At 56.6% G+C, this 23,168-nt stretch overlaps 1 protein-coding gene across 1 annotated transcript in view; it reads right to left on the reverse strand.

Annotated features, from left to right (window-relative positions):
* The window catches only part of INPP5D (inositol polyphosphate-5-phosphatase, 145kDa), an 82,914-nt gene extending 61,581 nt beyond the window's left edge, over positions 1-21,333 (reverse strand). Inside the window, exons 1-2 of the mRNA XM_012725176.1 lie at positions 21,200-21,333; positions 7,747-7,810 (exon numbers count right to left, since the gene is read on the reverse strand). Coding sequence (XP_012580630.1) covers positions 7,747-7,810; positions 21,200-21,333 — 198 coding nt within the window. The remainder of the gene's footprint in view (positions 1-7,746; positions 7,811-21,199) is intronic.
* Positions 21,334-23,168: the final 1,835 nt, after the last annotated feature.

A 23,168-nucleotide genomic window follows, 5' to 3' on the forward strand; every position in this document is an offset into this window, starting at 1 on the left:
CGGGGTGGGGATGGGGAAGCAGGGGTGCTCAGTGCACCCCCCCCACCGCCCCCAGTAGTCAAGTTTGCCTTTAAAGTAGCCTCTTCCGCCTGCAGGCCAGGAGAGCAGCTCATCTTCACTGTTTCCATTTCCCTTTTTCTCCTTGGCCAGCCTGAGTGCTGAGATGCTGCCTGGGGGCACGCCTCCCTGCAGTAACTCCAGGCAGCCTTTGACTCTGCTGGCTCGCACTCAGTATTTGTAACTGCACAAGCCCAGGCTGCTAAGAAACCAGAGTCCTGAAGTTCTTGGCCCCAGGGCCGAGCCATGGCCCCCTCGCCAGGAGCCCAGAGGGCTATTTTTAGCTCTAATTACCTGTCCCCAGAAGCCCTTCTCTGCAGCTTGCTTCTTTTCTTTTCTTTCTCTCCAGGTACTGGGGGAGGCCGAAATGACAGCAGGCAGACAAGCTCTGTGTCCTGGGTTCTGGGAGTCAGCCTGGGCGAGCTGAGGCCTGGGGGCACCTGATTAACAAGGCAACTCGCCCCCAAGCTCCCCTGTTTCCTCCTTCATGAGCATTCCAGTTTTAGCTGCAGCTGCTCCCTGCCCAGGAGCAGACTGCAACAGGCCTGGCCTCTGGCCTCTACCTTCCTTGGTGACCTGTCAGAGAAGGAGCCTGGCATTTGAGAGCCCCATCCAGTCGCCAACTTCTGGAGGTAAAGAAATAGAGGCCCCTTCTCACTAGCCTGTATTATAAAATTCCCCTTTTACTTAATCATTTGGCAAATACTTACTGAGCAGCTTCTCAGTGCCAGGCATTCTCCCCTGGAGCAAGAGAGGTCTCAGCTCCCTGCCTTCCATCCTGGGAAACCTCACCAAAGACTGAGTCAATAAATAACAGAGAGTATCAGGGGGCAGGATGACAACTCTGGAGCTTCCTGACCCCTGGAATTTGAAAAGGTGTAATTGTGCATGCTGTGGGGAGGTTGTTAAGCTGCAGAAGGCGGCTAACCACTGACCTGAGAAAGGGAGAGTGTACTGAATCCATCAGGTGGGCTCTATTAATCCTGCGGGGCCTCATAAAGGCGAGGCAGAAGCCCCAGCTGCAGAGAGCAGGTATGGATGAGCTCTGAGGGTGGGAGGAAGAGCCGTGAGCCAGGGCATACAGGCTGCCCCTACACCCGGGAAAGGCAGGAGACAGGTCCCGCCTAGAGTGATGGGAAAGGATTATGTCCCTGCCAGCACCTGGAGTGGACTCTGTGAGACCCATTTCTGACTCTGCCCCCCAGGACGTTTTTTTAACTCCCACGCCTGTGGTCACGTTACAGCAGCAGTGGGAAACTCATGCTGTCGCAGACAGGGATGAGAGCTGTGAAACAAATAAAACAGGAGTGTGGTGGAGCCTGACCCCCACAGGCTGGACTCTAACTGGGGAGGCGTGGGCAGGCGTCTCAGAGGAGTGACGCTGGGCCACCAGCTGTGTGGTGATCTGGGGCGGAGGCCTGTGCCAAGTGCGGCACGTGCAGAGACCCTGGGGCAGGAGCTTGGTGTGGTGGGAGCAGCCTTCTCCCAGTCTGCAGGAAGGGGTCATCCTACTGCCTGGAGCCCAGCATCTGGGGAAACTTTCCATCTTCCCCTGCGCTATGGTACAAACTACCATGAAGAAAGGGCAGAGTTGGGGGTTGTGGGTGTCAGTACACAGTCCTTAGGTGTTTGATGCAGTGAAAATTCATATTTACCTAAAATTTTCATTTTCAGTTTTCCAATTCACTTCGGAGATAGCTCAGACTTTTGCCTGCTACAGTAACTCTAGCTGCAGGTGACAAAAAGCCCAAAGTCAACTATTTGAACAAAAAGGAGTTAATGGTCCCCAAAAGAGGAAGTTGAGTGGCAGGGCGGGTCCCAGGCTAACGAATTCCGTCCAGTTAATGCAAAGGCATCATCAAGATCCCAGGTTCATGTCATCTTCTGCTCTACCTACTCTCCAGCCACTGCCCCTCTCGTTTGCAAGATTACAGCAGCTGCCCCAGGGATCACATCCTATGAAACTGCAAAGGTAGAAAAGGCACTATTTCATGCTTAGCTCTCTTTTTTAAGACAAATAGCCCTCTACCGGAAGCCCTGCAGGTCACTTCCCTTCACACCTCATTGGTCACAGTGGCAACCTATTCCCTGTCTAAGCCCATCAACCAAGAGCTCCCTGTGAGCTCTGCTTAGGAAATGGGCTGTGTCTTGTGCTGTGAGGTAGACCAGAAAGCTCTGGGGCAGTGACTCAAATATAGGATGGCAGAGGGGGAGGGGAGAAAGTAGAAAGTCACTTGGAGGTAAAAATAAACAGAAACAGAAGAGCTGGAGTGAAAACTTATTCAAAGACCTAATAGAAGAAAAGTTTTCTGAGCCAAGTTTGCAAGGTGAACAGACAGAACACATTCTAGACTCCATTGAATGGAAAATGATATTCAGGTAAAGGCCCTGATCACAGATCCGGTGGGCACCAGTTTGGCTGTGGGTTTTGAATTTGGGGTGATTTGTAATACTAAGTTCCTGAAAGCAGTAGACCCACTTTCTACAGATTTTGAAGGAAACTTGGCCCCCAACTTTATCTCCTTCAGATTCCCTTTGGAATGGGGAGGCAACTGGAAGATGTTTTGAGATCTTCAGAAATTTGGAAAATAGACTTGTCTTTGTTCTCTACAGCAGGCAATAAAATAAAAATGCAGACTAGTAAGGTTGGCATCAGCGCTGGAAGCCCACATGGGCACTGTGGGCCCCGCCAGCCACAGCCTTCGGTGCCTGGGGAGCCCTGGTCTGGGGGCCTCTGCTGCCCAGGTCTCTGCTGCTCCCTCTCACTGTGCAATGTCAGGAAGTGTGTGTTAGCGCCACATCCTTCGCCTAGCAGCTCAGACGGAATCTTTTCTTCACTTGGTAGCCACTCAGAACAATAACAGCTGCCACCCTCTTCCTGAGCTTAATAACAATGGCTCAAATGTTCACCCTCCTGGACACTGTGGCGGAACAGCTTTGAGAAAGTTGTTTTGTTTTCTCTCTCCATGGCCCGAGCAATGTGACGGCCTCGTCAGCGATCAGGAACTGAGTCATGAGTCTCTCACCGATAGTTTGAGTCCCTGGCCTTTTTTCTTCTAAATCAGGAAAGAATACTGAAAGTGTCTATGTGGCCCATCATTTCCAACTCCCTCTATGTCTCAGCATATCTTGAAACCTGTGTGTGTCCCTGTCTTGACTTAAACAGCCAATATCCTGGCTAAAATCTCAACCATGAAAAAGAGCGGAAGTTCAAAGCGAACAGTGTGTGTGTGTGTGTGTGTGTGTGTGTGTGTGTGTGTGTGTGTGTGTGTGTGTGAGAAAGGCAGAGAGACTAGGCATAGTTTTTGTTTTCTGCTTCACTCTTGAAGAAGACTGTCAGAACACAAGCAGGGCCTGGAGGATTATGGGAATGGAGCAGAAGGGCCTGTTTTCTCAGCTATTGGTGGGGTTCAGGGCGCACAAGTACATGCCGAGTCTGAAGATCACTGAGGAGCCCCTTGGCCGCTCCTCTGTGGCCCTGTCAGGCCTGTTTGTTCTGCCCCAAACTCATCCTCACCCTTCCCAGGAGGAGGGTCACTCCCAAGAAGCTCCCTCTGGAGCCAGGGCTCCGCAGGGCCCAGTCACTTCCGTCCATGTCAAGGCGTTTGCATTTTACAAGCAGCCCCTCTCCAGGGGTGGGACTGAGGCCTGACCTGTGGACAGACAGACACAGATGGAGCCAGCAGCCCCCTGTGGCCTTAGTGCTCAGATGTGCCCACTCTGGAAAGTCCAGTCCAGAAGGTCCTTGGGGGCTCAGAACGGTCCATGGTTGCTGAGGTCACCAAGACCTGAAAACCCACAGCCAGAGAGCAGAACGGAGGGGCTGTAAGATCTTCCCCTCCCCCCATCAGCCCTAGACACTGCCTAGAATCTTCTAGAGCCCCGCCTGCCTCCTGCCCCCACCCTCGCTCGCTCTTTGCCCGCTCTCTGCCGCACCTCGGCTTCCATCCAGACTTTTGTCAGAGCGCTCACCTGTCTCCACTCCTTCCTCCGGTTACTTCCTCCCTTTCATCCTCCTTCCCCTCCCTCAGTTGCCTGTTGATGTGCTTTTCCCTCTCTCCCCTCACGCTGTCACCTGTCCCGTCGTCCGCAGCCCTCCCTCACGGCAGCAGCGGTGGCTTTGCAGACACTTGGTGATGCTGGATGTCCATCCCCTCAGGAGGCTGCGCAGACCACCGCCGGGGCTGCGTATTTTGCCTCCACTGCATCCCGGTCACCACCCCAGAGACGCCTGCGTGACCACTGTCCAACACAGCTTGGCCCTCATGAAGCCCATCAGAACTGGACCTCGAATCAGCGGGAGATGGGGGGCTCCTCGCTTTCGGGTCCCTCCTGAGTTTCCACGGGCCATCTGCCCTCTAATGTCCACAACCGTGGAGAGCAGAGGCCAGCGCTGGAGGGGCTGCCCGGCCCGGCCCTGGGCAGAGTCCTCCGCCCTCCTTCCTGTGGCTCCCTGCAGGTCTGGATACACTTTATGGGGTGGAGAGAAAGCTATTTGCTCGGGCAGCTCAGAGGCCCAGACATGAGCTCCAGTGCCTGCAGGGCTCTGCATCCATGCCGGGGGGTCACTCCCCCACTCCCCGGCTCTAAGTCAGTGAAAGGTGGAGTGAGAGGCAAGGCTTGGGGTGTCAGGATCATACCCCTTCCTGGCCATACTCTCCCACAGCCCCGTGGCTGTGGCCAGGACACAGCCTACTTTGCCAACAGTGAGGTTGGCATGGTCCCTTGGCTCTGGACAAAAACCAGAGGCCCCAGTGGGGGGTAATTAAACTAAGAACATGAAGGCGTCTCTGGCGTTTGGGGGGACAGTCTCAGCCCCACGCTTCGGGGCCCCTCATTTTCTGGTGGCACTCAACAGACTCAGGTGTGAGGAATGAGTTATTCAGAAACTAGCTCATCTCAAAAAAGATTGTGAGGTTTGCCTCAACAGAAAAAGAGGAACTTGAGTCAAAATAAGCAGGGTTGTACCTGCAGCCGCCTTCCTGCGCTGGGCGGTCGTCTTAACTGCGCGAGCATTCCTTTGCTTCTCAGTAGACAGATCCTTTCTGACTGTAGTCAGGGGCGACATACCGAGGGGCTTTTCTAGGAAGGCGTGTCCCCAGGTGGGAATCTCCTCAGGCCAACGAGGCCCCACAGCTCCCGGGGTTGGGCTGCTGAGGAAGCCGAGAGCACGCATGTCCAGCAGGACCAAAGCTCTTCAGGGAGACGAGCCTGCCCACTGCTCAGGCCCACGTGGCCTCTGCAGCCATGTTCTGTCCTCACAACTCTGCCCCTCTCTCCCCAGGGCCAGGTCTGTTCTAAAACAGCCCGCTCGGACAGAGGGCTGCCCTCGGCAGCTTTGCAGAGAACAGCCAGATTCTCCCTCAGGACTGGAAATGGAGAAGTGAGCCCACTGGTGGGAGAAGAATGGACCCATGGAGAAGACTCGAGCTGTGGTAGTAGTGCTGGGGGTGAAGGGGCCCCAGCCCCCAAGTCTCTTCTGGGTCTAGGCAGATCCACAAAGGTCGACCACCCCACCCTGAGCCAGAGTGAGTCTGTTCTTTGCAAACCCCCAAACCTGATGAGGCCCCAGTTTGGAAGCTGCTGCAGGAGCCACAGCAGGAACATCCCACTCACAGGGACACGCCAGGCCATGGGGACACGCCAGGCCATGGGGACACACCAGACCACAGGGGCATGCCACTCACAGGGGCATGCCAGGCCATTTGGACACAAAACTCACAAGGACACGCCAGACAATGGGGACACACCAGACCACAGAGGCATGCCACTCACAGGAACATGCGAGGCCACAGGGATGCGCCAGGCCACAGGGACACGCTGCTCACAGGGACATGCCAGGCCATGGGGGACACAAAACTCACAGGGACACACCAGGCCACAGGGACACACTGCTCACAGGGACACACCAGGCCATGGGGACACACCAGATCACAGGGACATGCCAGGCCATGGGGACACAAAACTCACAGGGACACACCAGGCCACAGGGATGCGCCAGGCCACTGGAACATGCCACTCACAGGGACACGCGAGGTCATGGGGACACAAAACTCACAGGGACACACCAGGCCACAGGGACACACCGCTCACAGGGACACGCCAGGCCACAGCCATGGCCGCAGAGCCACTGGTGGGAGCAGGCGTGGGGTCGGCACTGAGAGCTATGGGCACAGACACCCACCAGCTAGCACACTTACGCCTTTCCCAGCTCAAGGCCTAGTCATACTTGAAGTCTACTTCACTTTGAAGGAATAGAAGAAACCACAAGGGGAAAAAAGATCAAAAGCATTGACCAAATTTTGACTTAAGAGAGCTTAGACGCCTTTCAGCAAACCACCTGTCAAGGAAGCCAAACCAGCCAAGGACGCTCTCGCTGTCCCAGCCTGGCCTACACTGGCGGCCCCAGAGGCCGACGGCCTGGCCCACGCAGCCTTCCCCTGGCAGCCGAGGGGCCCACGCGACGGACGACACCTCCAGTGACACACGTCTCTGGGTACCTCGTGGACCATCGCAGACCAGGCGCCAACGTGCGCTGTTGGGGGTCGGGCCAAGACCCGGGGGCATCTCAGACTGGCTAAAATCCTCAACGCAGACAGTCTGTGGACAGAGCGGAGGCACGCATGGGAAGAACAGAGAAGCCCGCAGCGCTGACCAGCTGGCCCTGTGTCAGGGTGGGTGGGGGACACTTCCGCTTCGGCCCACACCTGCGTCCCCCAGGGAAGCCCAGCGGCCAAACACCAGACCTGAGAAGGCGGCCGTGACCAGCCGCTCAGGCGCGCCCCTGTCTCTGAGGGCTCCCTCTGCCCCTTCCTCCGTGACGCGATGCTGTGACCCCAGAAAGTCTCCCACAGGCACTGTACCAACACATCTCCAGGAATCGCGCCCACGGGCCTCCCGCCGCTACCCAGGACCCAGCTCTGTCTCTAGCCCCACACAGAGCACTGCTCTGTGCCCCTCTCCACCGCTTCCACTTTCTTTTCAACCACAGATCCAGTCGCTGCTCCCAGCCCCCGTCCACCCGGCAGCTTAATGGGGTGCACCGCCTGCCTGGCCAGACCCCTTCCCACGCCCACGCAGGGGACGCTGGGAGCACGGACACGCCTCTGCCCCCACCCTCTCTGTGCTCTCTGAGCAGCCAGATAAAAATAGCTGCCCGGACTCCACCGCTCGGCGAGAGCTCGTCACACGTTGTGGTCACACAAAGGCCCGGTGTTTGTCGTGCTAACTGCACGGACTGGCTTCTAGTCTGGGACCTGCTGATGCTCATTAAAATTCGGCTGCAAGTTTAACGCAGCTGGACCTGACCCGGTGAAGTTAGATGCACCAGCACCAGCCTCTGCCAGAACAGGCCTCGGCCAATGGCTCGGGCTAATTCAGCCGGGCGCGAACGCCTGTGTGTTTTCCCGCAGGCCAACAGGCGCCCTGAAGAGTTCAGGGGCTCACTTCACTGGGTCTCTGGGTGCCCTTGTTTCACCCTGGGGCCCCCTGCTCCGTGTCCTGGAGCTGGGTCACTGTGGACGGTCAGCCTCCACCCCCACGCCAGCCCGCCCCAGGGGCGTCTAGGCTCAGCCTGGCCTTCATGTCCAGGCTACCGAGAGATGAGCTTTTTCTCCTCTCCCACTTTTCACTCTGCCTGGCAGTGGAGGCTCGAGTCGGGGTGCAATGCTCAGCTTACAGAGGACTTACCTGAACCGTGAATTTATCGTCTTCATTGGGCAGAATCCTGTACGTGTAAACGCAATTCCGATACCTGGAATAGACCAAGGTTTCGTTAGAACCCACGCAGGAGAATCTGAGTCAAAGAAGACAAGAATCCTGCCAGGGCCCCGGCAACCTGGCTGTGGAGCCTGGAATTTGGGGCTCACATTTCTGAGTGGGAGATCAGCCTGAAATGGGGAGTCCCGGATGGTGGCAGCGCCTCCCTCCCCCACTGGCTTCAGGAAAGGGACGTCAGGGTCTCTGGGGCATGGGTGACACTGGCCTTGACAGTTAGGGCGCCCTCGCCAGGCCGCCATCTAGAAGGGCTCCCCCAGCCTCTGAACCATCCCGCTGGCTGCCAGAACTCAACAGAAGTCTCCAGTGGGACCACGCACGGTGCAGACTTGAGGATGGGGAGTCAGACTCAGCTCGAGAGGGGCCAGTTATGGGGAGCCCCTCCAACCGCTCCCCCCCCACCCAAGCCTCCTCTCCTGGAGAGGTCTCGGCCTGGTGAGCTCACTCTCCCCAAGGCCAAACACCATCCTGCAAGGACCTGGCTTTCCCCAGCTGCCCGTGCATGACCTTCACGTAGTTTCAAAGGAGGAAGTGCTGGGTCCTGAATTCTCTCCTTCTAGAAGTTCTACCTTCCTCAGGCTCAGGGTCCACCGTGTGAGGAGGAGGAAGCGAGATGTTTTTAGCTACAGAAGACAGTGGAGATTAAGGGGTGTGTCAAGCCTGAGCACCTCAGGAGAGGGCACCGAAGCGGGGCCAGCTCCGGGGCATCGAGAGCAAGAGCCTGATGCCCGTAGTTCACAGGCCGTGAGAGCCCGCTGGCTCCGGGCTGTGCCCAGAGGCGTGAGGCCTTTGGGGGAAACTCAGTTGGACTTTTAGGCCTTTAGTTGAAACTGTTGCTCTCTTCTCTCATCCCCCAGCTCCTTCACGGGGATTCTCATCAACTTTGAAAACTTGCCCGGCCCCTGCTGGGTCCCCCTCAAGACAGGGGGGTGGTGTGGGGGGGGGGCGGGTAGGCGCAGGGGCCTAACTCCAGCCCCACATGAATTCCATGTTTTTCTGCAACCAAGATGGTGCTTCCTTACAAAGCGTCACTCATCTAGCTGCTCCTGAGTGCCGGCACCTCATGACACATTTGAGTATGTTTGTCACTTAAGTAGATTTTTTTTTAAATGATACACTAATTTAAAAAAGGGTGAGGCCATGCAGAGAGATCAGAAACGATAAAACGTCTCCTTCTGGACCCCCGTGAGTCCGGCTTTGTAGATGTACTACTACTTGTAAGTCGCTCCAGAACTTCTAAACATACACAAAAATGTCTGGACGAACGTCATTTTAATACAAGCAATATCATACTATATGTACACACACCACACACCTAACTTCAGACCACGCACGACATCATACTATGTCTGCTATCATATATACACAGAAATTTACTTTTTCCACCCCAAGTAATACGAACGATTTTCCCTAGTGAAGTGACCACAAGTTCTACCATGTCCGTCCTCAACTGGACGGGACTGAGTCGAGGGGCGCCTCCCTTTTTCTGGGGGGCTGAAATACACACACGGCAGCCGACAGCGCTCTCTCTCCGTGAGTCTGCTCAGTTGGGTCCACAGTGTCGGTTTCCCCATCAGTAAGGCAGGATGGTGGCGGAGACGCGGGGGGCCGTGGAGGGGGGTGCTCACGCTGAGACACGAGGGGCTGCGGGCCCACACTTTGACAAGGGCGCGAATGCCTTCAAGGGGCGCAGTCGGGCTCCAGGAGGCGGCATTTTCTATTTGATAGACGAACGAGTGCCGGGTGCCGGCTGCCGCTGCCGCTCTTCTCCGCTGCTAACCGGATGTGAGTGCGTCGACTTCCCCACACCCTGCCAACTGCTATTATCAGAGGCTTTAATCTTTGCAAATCCGAGAGGTGAAAGAAGAAGAAGAAAAAAACTACCCCCTGGCTCGCTTTTAATTTGCCTTTCTTTGTGAGGAAGGCTGACCGTGCTCTCACGTGCTGAGTGATTTGCATTTCTTTTTCTGTGAACTTTTCAAATCTTTGCTCCCTTTTTGGATCATCTGCCTGTCTATTCAGACTTTGATACACGTTAGCATATAGCTTGGTGTTCTTTATTTCTAGCAATGTTTATTGATCTTTTTAAGTTGTGAGCAAATTTTATAATTGCATGTGGTCAACTTGCCAACATTTTGTGACTTTTGAAACAGGACATGTAAAGAAAGTTTTGGGGAGTGTTTTAGTGGACTTTAGTGGCAGCGAGAGACAGAAGAGGGTGATTTCACTTCCCCTCGTCTGTCCGTTTCTCACAGGACAGCTTCTTCTCCTCTCCTCTCGTCCCTCCATTCCCATGTTCATGCTCGGTCTTACCTCCAGAGCCGACCTGAGCACAGCTGACGCAGCAGAGAGGACAAGGGTGACTCTGGCCCGGAGCCCTCTCGCCTCCCAAGGTGACCTGGGTCCTTCCGGAGAGCCACCCCACCACCTGGCCGCTCTGCCGGCCCCACCCCGCCCCTCCCGCCTCAGCCCCCAGTGCAGAGTCTGCCAGACAGCCGGGAGCTAGCCCTGCTCCCGTCTCCACTTCCTCTGGAGATATGCAAATGACACCAGGGCCACAACTACCTCTTATTTGGCTGAGGGCAGCCCGTTTGTAGAGGCCCTTGAGTGGCCCCAAATGCCAGTGACACACAGAAAGGAAGAACACAGAGTCCCAGGACCAGGCGGGACAGGAAGGCACTTCAGGGAAGCCAGTGTGGCCCACCAGCCTGATGTTCGGGAAACACAGAAAGAAAGGCACAGCTCTGGGGGGCTCAACAGACGCAGAAGCTGACCCCTAGCAAGAGCGGTGGGGCATCCCTGGCATCCCCGTGCACAGGGGCACCAGGGGCTGGCACCAAGCGAGCGCAGATCTTCAAGGGAGAATGTGGCACAACAAACCCCACTAGGGCTACACACCCCCGGGAGCAGTCTTCCCAACTGAGGGGGGCGAAGGGGGCTGTGCAGGGAGTTGAGGCGGTAGCCCTCAGCTTCTCCGCTCACCCGCAGCTGGCTTCACTCTGGCCCTATCAGCATTATATGCACACACAGAGCACACGTGCACAGAGACACATCGCGCACACACACCAAGTCTTGCACACAAATGTCTACAGACAAAACTCCGCAACGGAGCAGTCTTACTCAAGTGTTCCAGGCTTCTGAACAAGATTAAGGTGGAAGAACTGGGCCGGAAGCCCTGCATTTCCAAAAGCCATTTGCAGGGGTGTGGAATGAGAGAAGCGGGCCAGGAGCCCGGGACGCTCAGCATTCACTGCCCGGCCCTCTGAGACCTGGCCCGGAGCGAACAGACACAGGTAGGTGAGGAGAGGCTGCCAGACAGCACTGGGGGGCGGCTGCGGGGCGCCCTGTCCGGGGTTGGGGTGCAGTGGGTCTGAGATCCCAGGAGGGCACAAGCCCTTCTGGGTGCCCCACCCCCGTCCCCCCCATCACTGACCCCCATCAGCAGGGTCTTGGGTCATGGGGCCATCCCATGCCTGCCAGTCCTGCTATGTTTGGGAAGGGGACTTGAGCAGATCTTAAAAATCTGAGCCATTTCCCCCCAGCACCGCTTTGTCAGAAGAGAAAGATTCAGACCTATGAAAACCTATCAGCATCGGGACCAGAGACCCCATTTCCCTAAGGACTGGAAGGGTTTCCCGCCAGTCACAGGCAGCCCCTGAAAAAGGAGACAAGAAAAAGAGCCCCTGAGGTGCAGGAAGGTTGGTTCTGCGTGAGCTTGGGAAGAAGATTCCCCACCCCCGCCACCTCTGGCTGTGGAAAGTCAGTTGTGGAAACTGAGCAGAGGTGAGGAAAGCTGGTCACAGGGGAAAGCCTGCAGCTCTGGGGTCAGAACTAGCAGACATGGTGCAGTGAGCAGCTTGGGTGCTGGACACGGCAGAGCAAGAGCACAAGCTCAAGAAAGTTAGAAGGAAACGAGGTTTTTAAATGAGGGGGGAGAGGAGAAATGCAAAAGTCAGCTCTTTGTCCTTAAGCACACGTGCAGTTGGGCCCCTGAAAGCACTGGTCATTTTTTGTGTGCGTGCATACAGAACTGGGGTACAGGCCAGAGGTGCAGGGGTGGTGAGAGGATTCACCAGAGACAGAGTGGGGAGCAGAACAGGCTGACTGACGAAGTCCACTGCTGAGGGGAGCAGCAGGCGGGTCAGGAGAGGTCTGCCACGCCATGTGGGTCACCTCCGGGGCCGGCGGGGATCGAACTCATGCGGAAGCGACATTAGCTTCTCAGTGCTGTGCTTTGACCCGCTGCGCCACCAGGGAAGGCCAGCACTGGTCATTTTTAAAATAGAAAATAAATATGTAAATATTTCATCTGAAAATTAAAGGCAAGTAAAAGCAGGTAAATACACCAAGAGCACCTGCCTTGAAAGCAGAAAATTAAATGGGCAACTCTGACAAGTACAATCGAGGAAAGAAAAGAAACGTGAGCTGGACTCTGCCCTCTGCTCTCGCCCCTACGACCAATTGCATCCAAGTCCTGTGCTGGAGACGGACCTACCCGGCTGCTGTACCCAGGCTGGCTGGGGGGAGGCGCAAGAGCCAGAGGAGGAGGGGCTGGGGGTCTCTGTCCCCGACCCAACCTGCCTGCTGCAGCTAAGCCCGCTGAGTACCCCCACCAGCGGCCACAGCGGAATTCACTTGGCCTGGGGGGCCCGCTCCATCCCAGCCAGTCAGGTCCCCAGTGGGAGAGACTTCCAGGGTGGCTGCCCCAGGCTGCTTTACCACCCCATGTCTATCACCCCCCTGGAAGACGTGTCTATTCCCTGCTGGGATCCTGGCCAACAAGCCAGTAAACAACATCAGACATGAGAAAGGAAGACAGATAACAACAGCAGAAAAAAACTGTTAATTATAGGAAAGATGCATAATTGTATGCTAGAAAATTTGAAAATCTCAACAAATGGACTGTTTTCAGAAAAACATTCATAACATCAAAAGGGACATGACAGAAGATAGAAAACAGGAATAAATCAACTCCAAATAGGAAATTAAAGTAGATGTTAAAGAATTATCTCTAACTGGCTCTAAGGAGGAGCTGCTTTGCCAATTTTTTCAATATTTCAAAAAATTAGATAATGATGATGCTACATGAATGTCTCCAGCATATTTTATGAAACTCACATGAGTCAAATGATTGCATAGCCAAAATTCTATCAATTAGTATTGCCATGAATGCATGCAAAAATCCTAAATGAAACCCAGAATTCAATAAAAAGCAATCATAATCTAAAATAGTTCATTTCAATCACACAACATGGTTGATATTAGAAAAGCTATACAATCAAGTTATAACAGTGAAGGAAATAAGGAAGCCAACATAAAGTTCTCCATAGATAATACAAAAGGCATTTGATAAAATTCAATAAGCAGACTCTTAAATCTTTTCATAAAACTACAAGATAGCTCTTCTTCTGACATGACGAATAACAGCTAACCTTGACCGAGTGCTAACTGCGTGCCAAATTCTGAATTAAGACCTTCCAGGCAGTACCACGTTTGATTCCTCCAGTACATCTATTTTAGGTAGAGATTCCCCTTCCCAGCATCCCCCACTGTGGTATTTTAGAAATACCAGCCAATGCAATAAGTTATGAGATCTGATTAAGAGTTAAGTAAATGCAAAATCGACCCCAAAATGATCAGAATTGGTAGAACATATGATTCTTCTTTGCTTCCAAGAGAAGTAAGTAAAGATCATTTGAAATAATGAAGAATGATTAAAGTGACAGACGAAAGGTAATTTACAAAACCTATCACTTCCTGAATGTATCAGTGACCACATGGAAACTGCAGGAGAAAAGGCGTCACTCACAGCAATAACAAAACTACAAACTAATCAGAAATAAGTAGAACCAGAAATATGCAGGAGCCGCATGGTGAAAATTACAAAATTAAAAATAATCAAGGAGACTGAGTATTGCTAAAGACCGCACATCACTGAAATGTCCACATTCACAAGTTATATTATAGCTCTTACGTGACTTCAACCAAAGCCAATAGTATTTTTCCAACTTGATAAAACTGTTACTGGTTCACGGGGAAGAATACTTGAAAATAATAAATATGAGAATCCCAAAACATGGTTTATCACATCGTGGTATTACGGTTGGTATGATATTGGCACCAGAAAAGCAGGCATTCAGGAGCAGGGCAAACAGGTGAGAAAGATCCACGAGACTTACTAGATGGTAAAGAGGAGCCACAAATAGAAAAGGCACAAATTAGTCAGCAAGTTTTGGGGACGACAGTAACTTGAGAAAAATACATAAATCTTTATCTCACACCATTCATTAAACTGGTTTAGAAAGATTAAAGTGTTCGATGTAAAAAAAGAAACATACAACCTCGCCATGTGCTTTGCTAACTGCACGAAGCGTACAGGCGACCACACACTTTCCATTCGATCCACCCAAGACACTTCTGCCTCCTATCCTCAGGCCTGGTTTCCACATGCGGAAACAAGGCCCCATGCTGTCGGTGGCACAGGTGAAGTCACCCCTTGGCCCCTGTCCGCTGGCCCCACAGGCCCGCTCCCAAGCCGCCTACCTCCCACAGGAAGAGGCAGTCACATTTCTGTGCACTGCGAACATCTGCGTTGGAAGTTGAAGGGGAAAATCACAAAAAGAAAAAGATGGGTACTTCATGAAAAATTACAGTTTCTGAATGTGAACAAATGAGAGAAAATATTGACGACAAATGTGATAGCGGTATTCATGCCAGTAGATGGACATAGATAACAGGGGAACTCGAGCTTCAAGAAAAAACGAAAGGCAGAGAGAATGGAAGCCCATTCAGAAGAGAAGAACCACGGCGTGGAAGCTGCTTTCAGACTAGTTCACCTTGCCTGAGCCAAGACAGGCCCCGTCCAGACGCCGCTGGGCTTGCGCTGCCTCAGGCTCTCAGAGTGAGAGTCGGCGCTGTGGGAGACAGGGCCAAGCGCTCTCACTGGAGCCTAAGTTGGGGCAAAGTTTCTGGACAGCCATTTGCCATTCTGGGTCAAGAACCTTAAAAATTTCCCTTTGATGCAGGAATGTGTAACCAGAAACATCACATGTCAGCACAAAGCCTTTCACCACTGTCATGTTTCTAACTACAAAACCCCGTTGGTAACATGGTCTGGCATGTCACGTGATAGAATGTGTGCATCCATTACAAATGGTATTTTTGGAAGGAATGGAAACAAAGTGTTAAAAATACCAGAGCTGCTAGAAATCACAGATTAAAACTTACAGGGCTGGATGTGATGGGTTTGCGTCTCTTACGGGTGGGGGAGGGGAACCACGAGCAGTATTTGCGTCAGTCTTGGTGACTGGGCGACTAGTTTCCTTCTTAACTCTGTACTCTTGATGTTCTACTTAACACTATTTACATTTACTGGAAAGAACACCGCACTGTTTATCAGCAGATCTAAGCCCAGTTGGTTGCCACGGCCGCCTGTGACGGCCTCCAGAAGCTTCTTGGAGCTCTGGAGGGCAGGTTCCTGCTTGGCCAGTGAGGGGCTGGACCTGCTCGTTCAAAGTGGGGAAGGGGACACGGACCCCTCTGGTGTTATCTATAGTAAGCGCTTGACCCACGTTCGGTCCTGGCAATGACTCCTCAGCAGTCGCCTAATCAACGGTGGCAAAGAGGGTGTCGGTGAGCTGAGGCAGGGCCGGGCCCACAGTGACAGGCGTGTCCTCCCACCCCGCCCGCAGCCCGCAGTCCTGCTGCCCTGTCAGCATCTGCTCCTCTGTGCTTCCTCGGGGCCTCGGGGCTCCGGCCCCCTGAACCTCCTGTACCAGAACTGCCTAACTGCAGTTCTTAAGATGGCCTCCATGACTTCCGTGCTTGATCTTCACTCGACCTGGTTTCCCTGGGTGCATTCCCTGGCATCATGCTCAGGCCCTCTCTCTCTCGGGCTCCCAGGCCTCCACTGGGCTTGGGCCCCAGAATCCCGGCCACCCGTCACTCAACCCTTCCTGCCTCGTCTCTTCGAGCACTTCCTCTGAGGAGGCCCACGTGACGCCAGTGTCTCCCAGAGGCTGCTGCCAGCCTCAGGAAGTCCCAGCATGACACTGCTGACACTCTGCTCTCTTTCTGCTGCGGAATTTTCTTCTCAGCTGGGCCGTGGATGCCTCAGCTTCTGAGATGCCACCACTGAGTCTCCAGCGCTCACTGAGGGCCAGCTCCAGGCCGGACGCAACCACCCAGCTCACCCTCTCACACACAGTGACCACCCGGGGAGACAATAGCCGAAACTGAAATGGGAGAAACAGATTTTTCTCCAGAGGCGAGACACAAACGGTCTACAAGCATGAGAGACGTTCACATCACACATCACTAGGGAAACGCTCCTCAAAGCCACAAGGTGCCCCTCACTCTCAGCAGGGGGGCTGTTATCAGAAAGACAATAGCAAGGGTGGGGGAGAATGTGGGGACACAGAACCACTGGTGGGAGGGAGAAATGGCACAGCTGCTCTGGAAAAGCCTGACAGTTCCACATAAAGCCAGACCCAGATCACCACGTGATCCAGCAGTGCCCCACAAGACGATCGAAAGCATATGTTCATACGAAACCTGTCCATGAATGTCCATAACAGCGTGTTCCTGATGCCGAGATGGGAAATAACCTAAATGTCTGTCAACCAAGGATGGACAAATAAAATAGCGCCTGTCCACACACCGAGACGCTTTGCCATCAAAAGGAGGGATTTGTACGACAGCGATGACCTGCGAAAGTATGATTCTACTTGGTGACAGCCAGAGACAAGAGGCCACCTGGCCTCCATTTCTAGGAATTACCCAGAATCAGCAAGTGACCGGGGACACGAAGCCGGGGGTTAGGATGGGGAACAGGCAGAGGCTCTCATGGATGGAAGGTTTCTGGGGAGATGGGACATTCTAGAATCACACGGTGATGACTATCAACACTGTGAGTGTACAAATGACTACGGTGGGGTGGGAGCTTTATGCCCATAAGAAAAGCTAGCCAGTGCGTGAGTGAGCACAGGGAGGCTTGCTGGTGGCATATGCTGGAACTCACATCAGATCTGGCCACCCACCGAGGGCTGGTGCTGGGCACTGTCACGTGGCCTGAATGCAGGAGCGAGGAGCAGTACTCCTGTCCCTCCGGGGCTGGCTGAGGAGGCTGGTCGGACACAGTACGCCCCATCCCACACGTGGGCCCAAGCTCCAGGTGAAAGGACCACGAAGGGGACGCACTGGTGTCTACCTACAGGTGAGCTGAACCTGCTAGGTAGACAGGCTTGCAATAAGCCATGGCCAGAGCCTCCCCTGGATCTGGAAGGGGAGCTCTGGGGTGCTGGGCGTGGAGACACCCGACTTTGCTGTGGTTGTTCTGAATCACTTCACACAGAAGATACCAGCACCCCTAAACACTCAGGCCTGAGGGCGTCCTGCCCCTCCAGGCCTGGCATAGTCTTCCCCCTGCACCAAGCCCACTTGCCCAATGTAAAGTGGATTTTCAGAGCTGGGGTCTGGCTAACTCTCTGTGCCAGAGTCTCCAAGGCAGTTTCATCGTGCTTGCACAAAATGTCCACACGCAACTTTGGAAGGGGGAAGGATTATACACCTGCTCACACAGAGGTTAGCGGCTGTACCCTCTCCTAGACATTTCTCCCTGCCACGTCCCTTCTCTGCAGCAAGATTAGCCATGGTCCCATCTCGAGGCCTCTCCCAGGCCACACGTTCCCTGGCACGTTGGTGTCTTCCTCTTTCTCCTACCCAGGAATAGCATGAGTTCAAATCCTGGCCCTGTCATGTGTTAGTTCTGCAAACATGGTGTCTCTGGGCCTTGGTTTCCTCATCTGTAAATTGGGCTTATAATGCCTTCTTCCAAGACTATGTGCACAGTGAGCAGGTTGCTACATCTCAGAGACTAGACCGTGTGGGGCACACAGAAGTCCCTTATAAGTCGTTAGCCATTATTTTGGGCCATCACAGAAGAACCACCTTTTGCTAGCAGAGAAGCCTTGGGGGTCTGGGCCAAACACCTTTCCTGGGGGACTTCCATTAACCAGACACCCTTGGTGTGCTCAGCATCATTCTGGCTGTGTTGTTAAGGCATCAAGTCCTAGCTAACTGGTCTACCCTCCCTGGCTGGAGGCTGCCTCAGACGCCATAGGTGTGCCTGTGTCTGGCAGCTCAGGGAGGCCTGTGCACCAAGGGAACCAAGACTGCTTCCTTGCCACAGCTACAGGACCAGACATTGGCTTCTGGAGCCAAAGCCAACATGTGCCCGCCCCTCCCCTCGCTCTAGTGGTTTGGTGGAAATGCCACTTAACCACACAACTCCATGTTGGACTGTGGTAGCGGACCCAGTCAGAGGCAGGCTCTTCCTGTGGGGCCGGGCTACCCTTACAGAGAGACAGGTGTTATCCCCAAGGCCTGGCCTTGTTCTACTTCAGCCTTAGGCGGGCTTCAGGGACCCAGGCCCCTGGCAAGGAGGGACCCCAGCCCAACAGGCATCTCACCTCTGCAGCATAAAGTACCTAACAAGTGTGCTGGGTCTACATGGTGACGAAGGTACAAGCACGACTGCTTCTTAGCATCCTCCAAGTGGACTAGGGGCCCCCCAGACAGAGCTCCCAGGGCAGGGTCTACTCAGTGGGGGGGTTGAGTGGAGACCAGGGGAGGATGACATGGACACTTCCAGAAGGGCCAGCCCTTCACTGTCCCTCCTGCTGCGAGACGGGGGAGCAGGACTCAAGCCACAGGGCCAGCTGCCGGGGTTACCTCTCCAGCCCAGACCCAGGCCCAGACCCAGAGCCGCGCCCCAGGCCCCCTGAGCAGGGCTTTTGGGGTCGCAGAGTTTCCCGCCCCATGCCAGGCATAAGGGCTGACATCTGGAGAGGAATCATGGGTCTGCCAGGCCCAGGGTGACAGCGCTCCTGTCGTTGGGTGGCCTGAATAGGAGCCTTGTCCCTGGCGCCTCACCCGCCCTCCCTCGTGCCAGTTCTAGTCAAATCTGGTCTCCTGGTCATGGAGGCCGCTCTCGGGGGAGCTGCGCTCACTTCTCAAGCTCCAAACATGCCTGCCTTAGTATACCTCAGCTGGAGAACAACCCCCTCGCCCCTTCCCCGCAAGGGGCATGGAGAGGCCCCAGGAGGAGGGCTGACCCTGGGCCCGGGGGTCCTCTATACAGAACTTCCTAGAGAAGAAGGTGCCTCTGTGGCTTCCTCCTGCTGCCCTGACTCACTCTGAAAGCAGGTCTATTGGAAGGTCCTGCGCCCACGGTGGCACCGGGGGGTCCCCACTGACTCCCAGGGCCACAGCGAGGGCCACAGCCTCCCCTTTGCCCCACGGGACTCCCAGCACCTGGCCACGACCGCCTGCTCAGGAAGGGGCTTCCACCGACCCGGGGAACAGAGAAAACACAGAAGTGCAGCACCAGCTTCAGTCTATTTGACTTGACTGTAAATGTCTACTCACTAGCTTTTTTTTAAGAGTGAGCTCTTCCTGCCCCTCTGGTGTCAAGGGTGTTTTCGTCCAGGAAATGAGCTAGGAGAGGACAGCTGCTGTTCACTTACATTTTTTGCTGTAAGATCTCCTTAATTGGCAAAGCTAAAGGTGGCAGTGGGACGAAGCGTCCCTGGCGCTGCAGGCCCTACGGTCGGTCTCGCAGTCCCTCAGCCTCCTGACCGTACAGGGCAGGGGTCAGGGACACCCTGGGCCCTGGGGGGAGGACCCTGGACGAGGGGCAGGCTCCATGGGGAGGCGGGCTCCCAGCCCTGCTGGCTGGCACATCCGGATGGTGGACATCTGTGGGCACCGGGGCATCCCCAGAGCAGGGCAGGGCAGGGGCGGAGGAAGTGATACCAGAAAGCAGGCCCAGACCCCAGTTTGCCACCGACCAGCAGAGCAGAGTGCACAAAGGCTCCTGAGGCGCTCTGGCCCCAGCCACCGCCTGCCTCGAAGCTGCCGGCTGGAGTCAGACAGACCCTCGGCCACATCTGCAAGCTGAGCACAACCCAGTGCCCTGGTTCTGGACAGGCCCCCGGAGGCCCTGGCCTGTGGCTCCACACGCAGTGAATGGCCACGGGCCTTGGCCTCCGAGAGGTGTGGCCGGGGCAGAGGCGACGCCCACGCGGGCAAGCTCCCTCAGTGGGAACCTCCCTCGTCTGCCGGCCGGTCGGTGGTGCCCTCTGGGCTGGTGTCCCCTCCTCGAGCATGAGGGGGTGTCCACAGGAAGCCGGGCTGGGGGTGGAGCCTCTGACAGCAGAGCAGGGCCTATGGGCAGCTGCGAGCCGGGTTCCTTTCAAACCCCGCAGCTGGGCCTGGTAAACACTGCCTCTCGCTGTCACTGGCCCTGTGCTCACCCCAGGCTCCTGTGCAGGAGTCTGGGCTCCTGAGGGCGGGCAGCAGACGGCCCTGGCTTTGACTGTCGCTCTCACTCCACCAGCCTGAGTCTCAGTCGCCTCGCCTGCAGGACGGGGCGAGAGGGAAAGGGACCAGGCTGGACAGGGGCCGGGCTCACAGCTCGGGAGAGGTCCGTGCTCAGTGACCTGCGGCCCCTCCCGCAGGAAAAGGGCAGGGCCTCTCTGCAAGCCCAGGGACACCATCGAAGAGGGGCAGGTGGGCTTCCCGTACCCCGGCACTGCCTGAGGCCCAGGGGACAGCCAGGCTGCAGAGCTGCAGAGGCGAGAGCCTCCTTCAGACATGGGTCCAGGAGGGAGTCTCAGACCCGAGCTCCAGCAGGCGGCCGGTTCCCGGGTGGACAGAGCCAGGGGCACATCACCCGCCTCCCAGGTGGGAAGGGGCGTTGGCACGGCACGGGGAGCCAGGCAGGGGAGAGGAGCTGCACTGGCTGGTGCTGACTTCCTCTGCCGCCAGGGCCCCGAATGCAACTTCTGGGTGAACAGAAAGGCCTTCCTTGGGGGAACCCACCCATCTTCATGGCTCCCCAAACGACGACTTCCTCCAGGGCCCCAACCAGGCACAGGCAGGGCCGCCTTTGGCTTTTCCACGAAGGGTTCCAAGACCGGAACCACCTCCTGAGCACCCACCATTCTGGCACCCCAAGTTTCAGAGAGCCTGGGCCCCCTTCTCCGTGCCCAGAACCCAGAGGACGCCGCGAGCACTGTGTGAGTGTGGCCAGGCCCAGGGCAGCTCTGGCAAGCTCCAGGGTGGCAAAACCTGAACACCGAACCCCGGAACCCCAAGCCCGGCACGTCCACACCGCGCCTCGGCCGGACGCCCCCACCAGCCTGGGCAGTGTGGAGCCGGTCACCCCATTCCGTGGCATTAGAACAACCGGCTCAGTTCCCGGGGCCAGGGCCCGCGCTGGCCGCCCGCTTCCGAGGCCTCAGCCATCACCTCTGGGCCGGCCCCGGCGGGCGGAGGGGCCGGGCGGTGGAGGCGCGATACTTACAGCACGCAGAGCGCGTACGCCCGGGAGATGGACTCGCTGGCGCGCACGAGGAAGCTGCCGTCCTTGCCGGTCCTGGAGAGCAGCTCCTCCGCCTTGGAGCGGGTGATGTTGCCGTGGTTCCAGCAGGGCACCATGGCGGGCGGAGGCGTCCGGGCCGGCTGGCGGCCACCCCGACGCGCACACCAGCCAGGGGAGCTGAGCCCCTGCACTCGGCTGCGGGCCCCACTCCGCCGCTGCTGCCACCAGCTGCCGGCTGACTTCCTGTTTCGCGCACAGCAAGGGAAAGGAAACGAGCCTCAGAGGAGCTTCCTCATTATAGCGGGCGGCAGCGCGGGCCTTCCCACCCCGCCCGTCCACTGTCCGCCGCCCCCTCCCTCGCCCTCTCCGCCCTCTCTCTTTCCTCTCGTGGGCCCCTCGGCCCCCCAGGGCAGGTGTCCTGGCTGGCTTCCGCAGGCGCAGGCCTTGCAGGTGAGCACCGGCCGTTATGGCCCAGCCAAGGCCTGTCGGGGCCCACAGGCCTGGCCGTGCCCTGGACAGAGGCTCAAACGCTGCACCTCCGCCAGGCCCAAGGATCAGAGGCTCACGCCCAGCTCCTGGCTGGCACCAGGACCCCGGCGGGCAGACCTGGGGGCGAGCAGTGCTGGGGCGTGCCCTCCAAACGCCTACTGGGAGCCACCCGGAGGACCCCTGGATCTGCGGCCCCTTGAACTCAGCCGCGGCCCCTTGAACTCAGCCCCAGCCCCTGGCGTGGGGGGAGGGCCTGAGCGCTTCTCCCCGGCGGAACCTTCTGCATCTTTCTAGCCCTCTGGGGAGCCCACACAGGCCTGACCAGGCTGGTCCTGTCAGTGCGGTTGGATGGCCAGTGGGGCCCCCCTGGACAGGGGCCAGGCCCACAGTCCAGGTGTTCAAAGGGCTTCTCCGCGGGAGCCACCACTTGGGCTAGAAGGTGGACACCCCCTCTTTGGGTCCCAAATGGGGTGCCCTCAGCCCTTGGGTCCGCCCACGGTGGGGGAGGGCCCAGTGCGAACCTTTGCACAGAGGGGCCCCCACCACTTCCACGTCCGTGTCCCTCCCCTTGGGGCACGACCCCCGCCAGCCAGGTCAGCCTCATGGGCCTCAGCCGGACACTGGCGATGTGGAGCCGGTAGGGCTGCGGTTCTCACTCAGCCTTGGTTTCCCCTGCTGCACCTCGAGGAGAGGAGCACCTGGAGGCTGTCGGGCGCCGGAAGCCGGGCACTGCCCTTCCGTGGGCTGAGGCCTAGACTCACTTTCTAATGGTGGGAAGAGCAGTGGGGGAGGGGCGGGAGCTGGGGGGCGTAGGGAGAAGGGAGGTGGCTAGCCCAGGCTCGAGGCCCAGAAACTGCCCCTTAAGGGGGGCCAGGGTGGACCGCTGCCACTGGAGGGTCACCTTGGGGGTCCCCTCCAGCAAGGGGCAGGCCTTGTCGGGCGGCAGGCCGGTTCTGAGACCAGAGCCCCGCGAGGCCCTGGCACGTTTTGGGCTCCCGTGGGCCCCCAGTGAAGCTCCTTTGGAAACTCCAGCCCAGAGAGACCCTCCCCACACCCAGCTCCTTCCTCAAGCTGCTGAACTTCTGCTCCCCCGGCGACGGGCCCCCACTTCGACGTCTCCCACTGCACCCAAAGACTAAACCCCCACCTTCAGCAAACCTGTATTAGGGTCCTTTGGCCAGGCCCTGGGCTGGGCGTGGGGACAAGTAGGGGGCAAGAACCACCTTCATCTCCAGACTCCCCAAACCAGCCCGAGGGGGGATGCCAGCACCCCAGCAGCCCCAGTGTGACATCTCTCTTCCCTCACCCCCGCTGTCTCCTCCCAGCTCACACCATGGCAAGGCCAAGCACCCTTCTTGCTCCGCAGCTGGCCTCCACTGGCCTCTGTGCCTCTGCCTCACAGCCCCTGGACATCCAGGGCCCGGAGGAGCCCCGCAATCCTGCCTGCTCAGCCTCGAGCCCC

The sequence above is a fragment of the Condylura cristata genome, unplaced genomic scaffold (genome assembly GCF_000260355.1).
Source record: "Condylura cristata isolate star-nosed mole 26May11 unplaced genomic scaffold, ConCri1.0 scaffold00002, whole genome shotgun sequence".
Taxonomy (NCBI): Eukaryota; Metazoa; Chordata; class Mammalia; order Eulipotyphla; family Talpidae; genus Condylura; species Condylura cristata.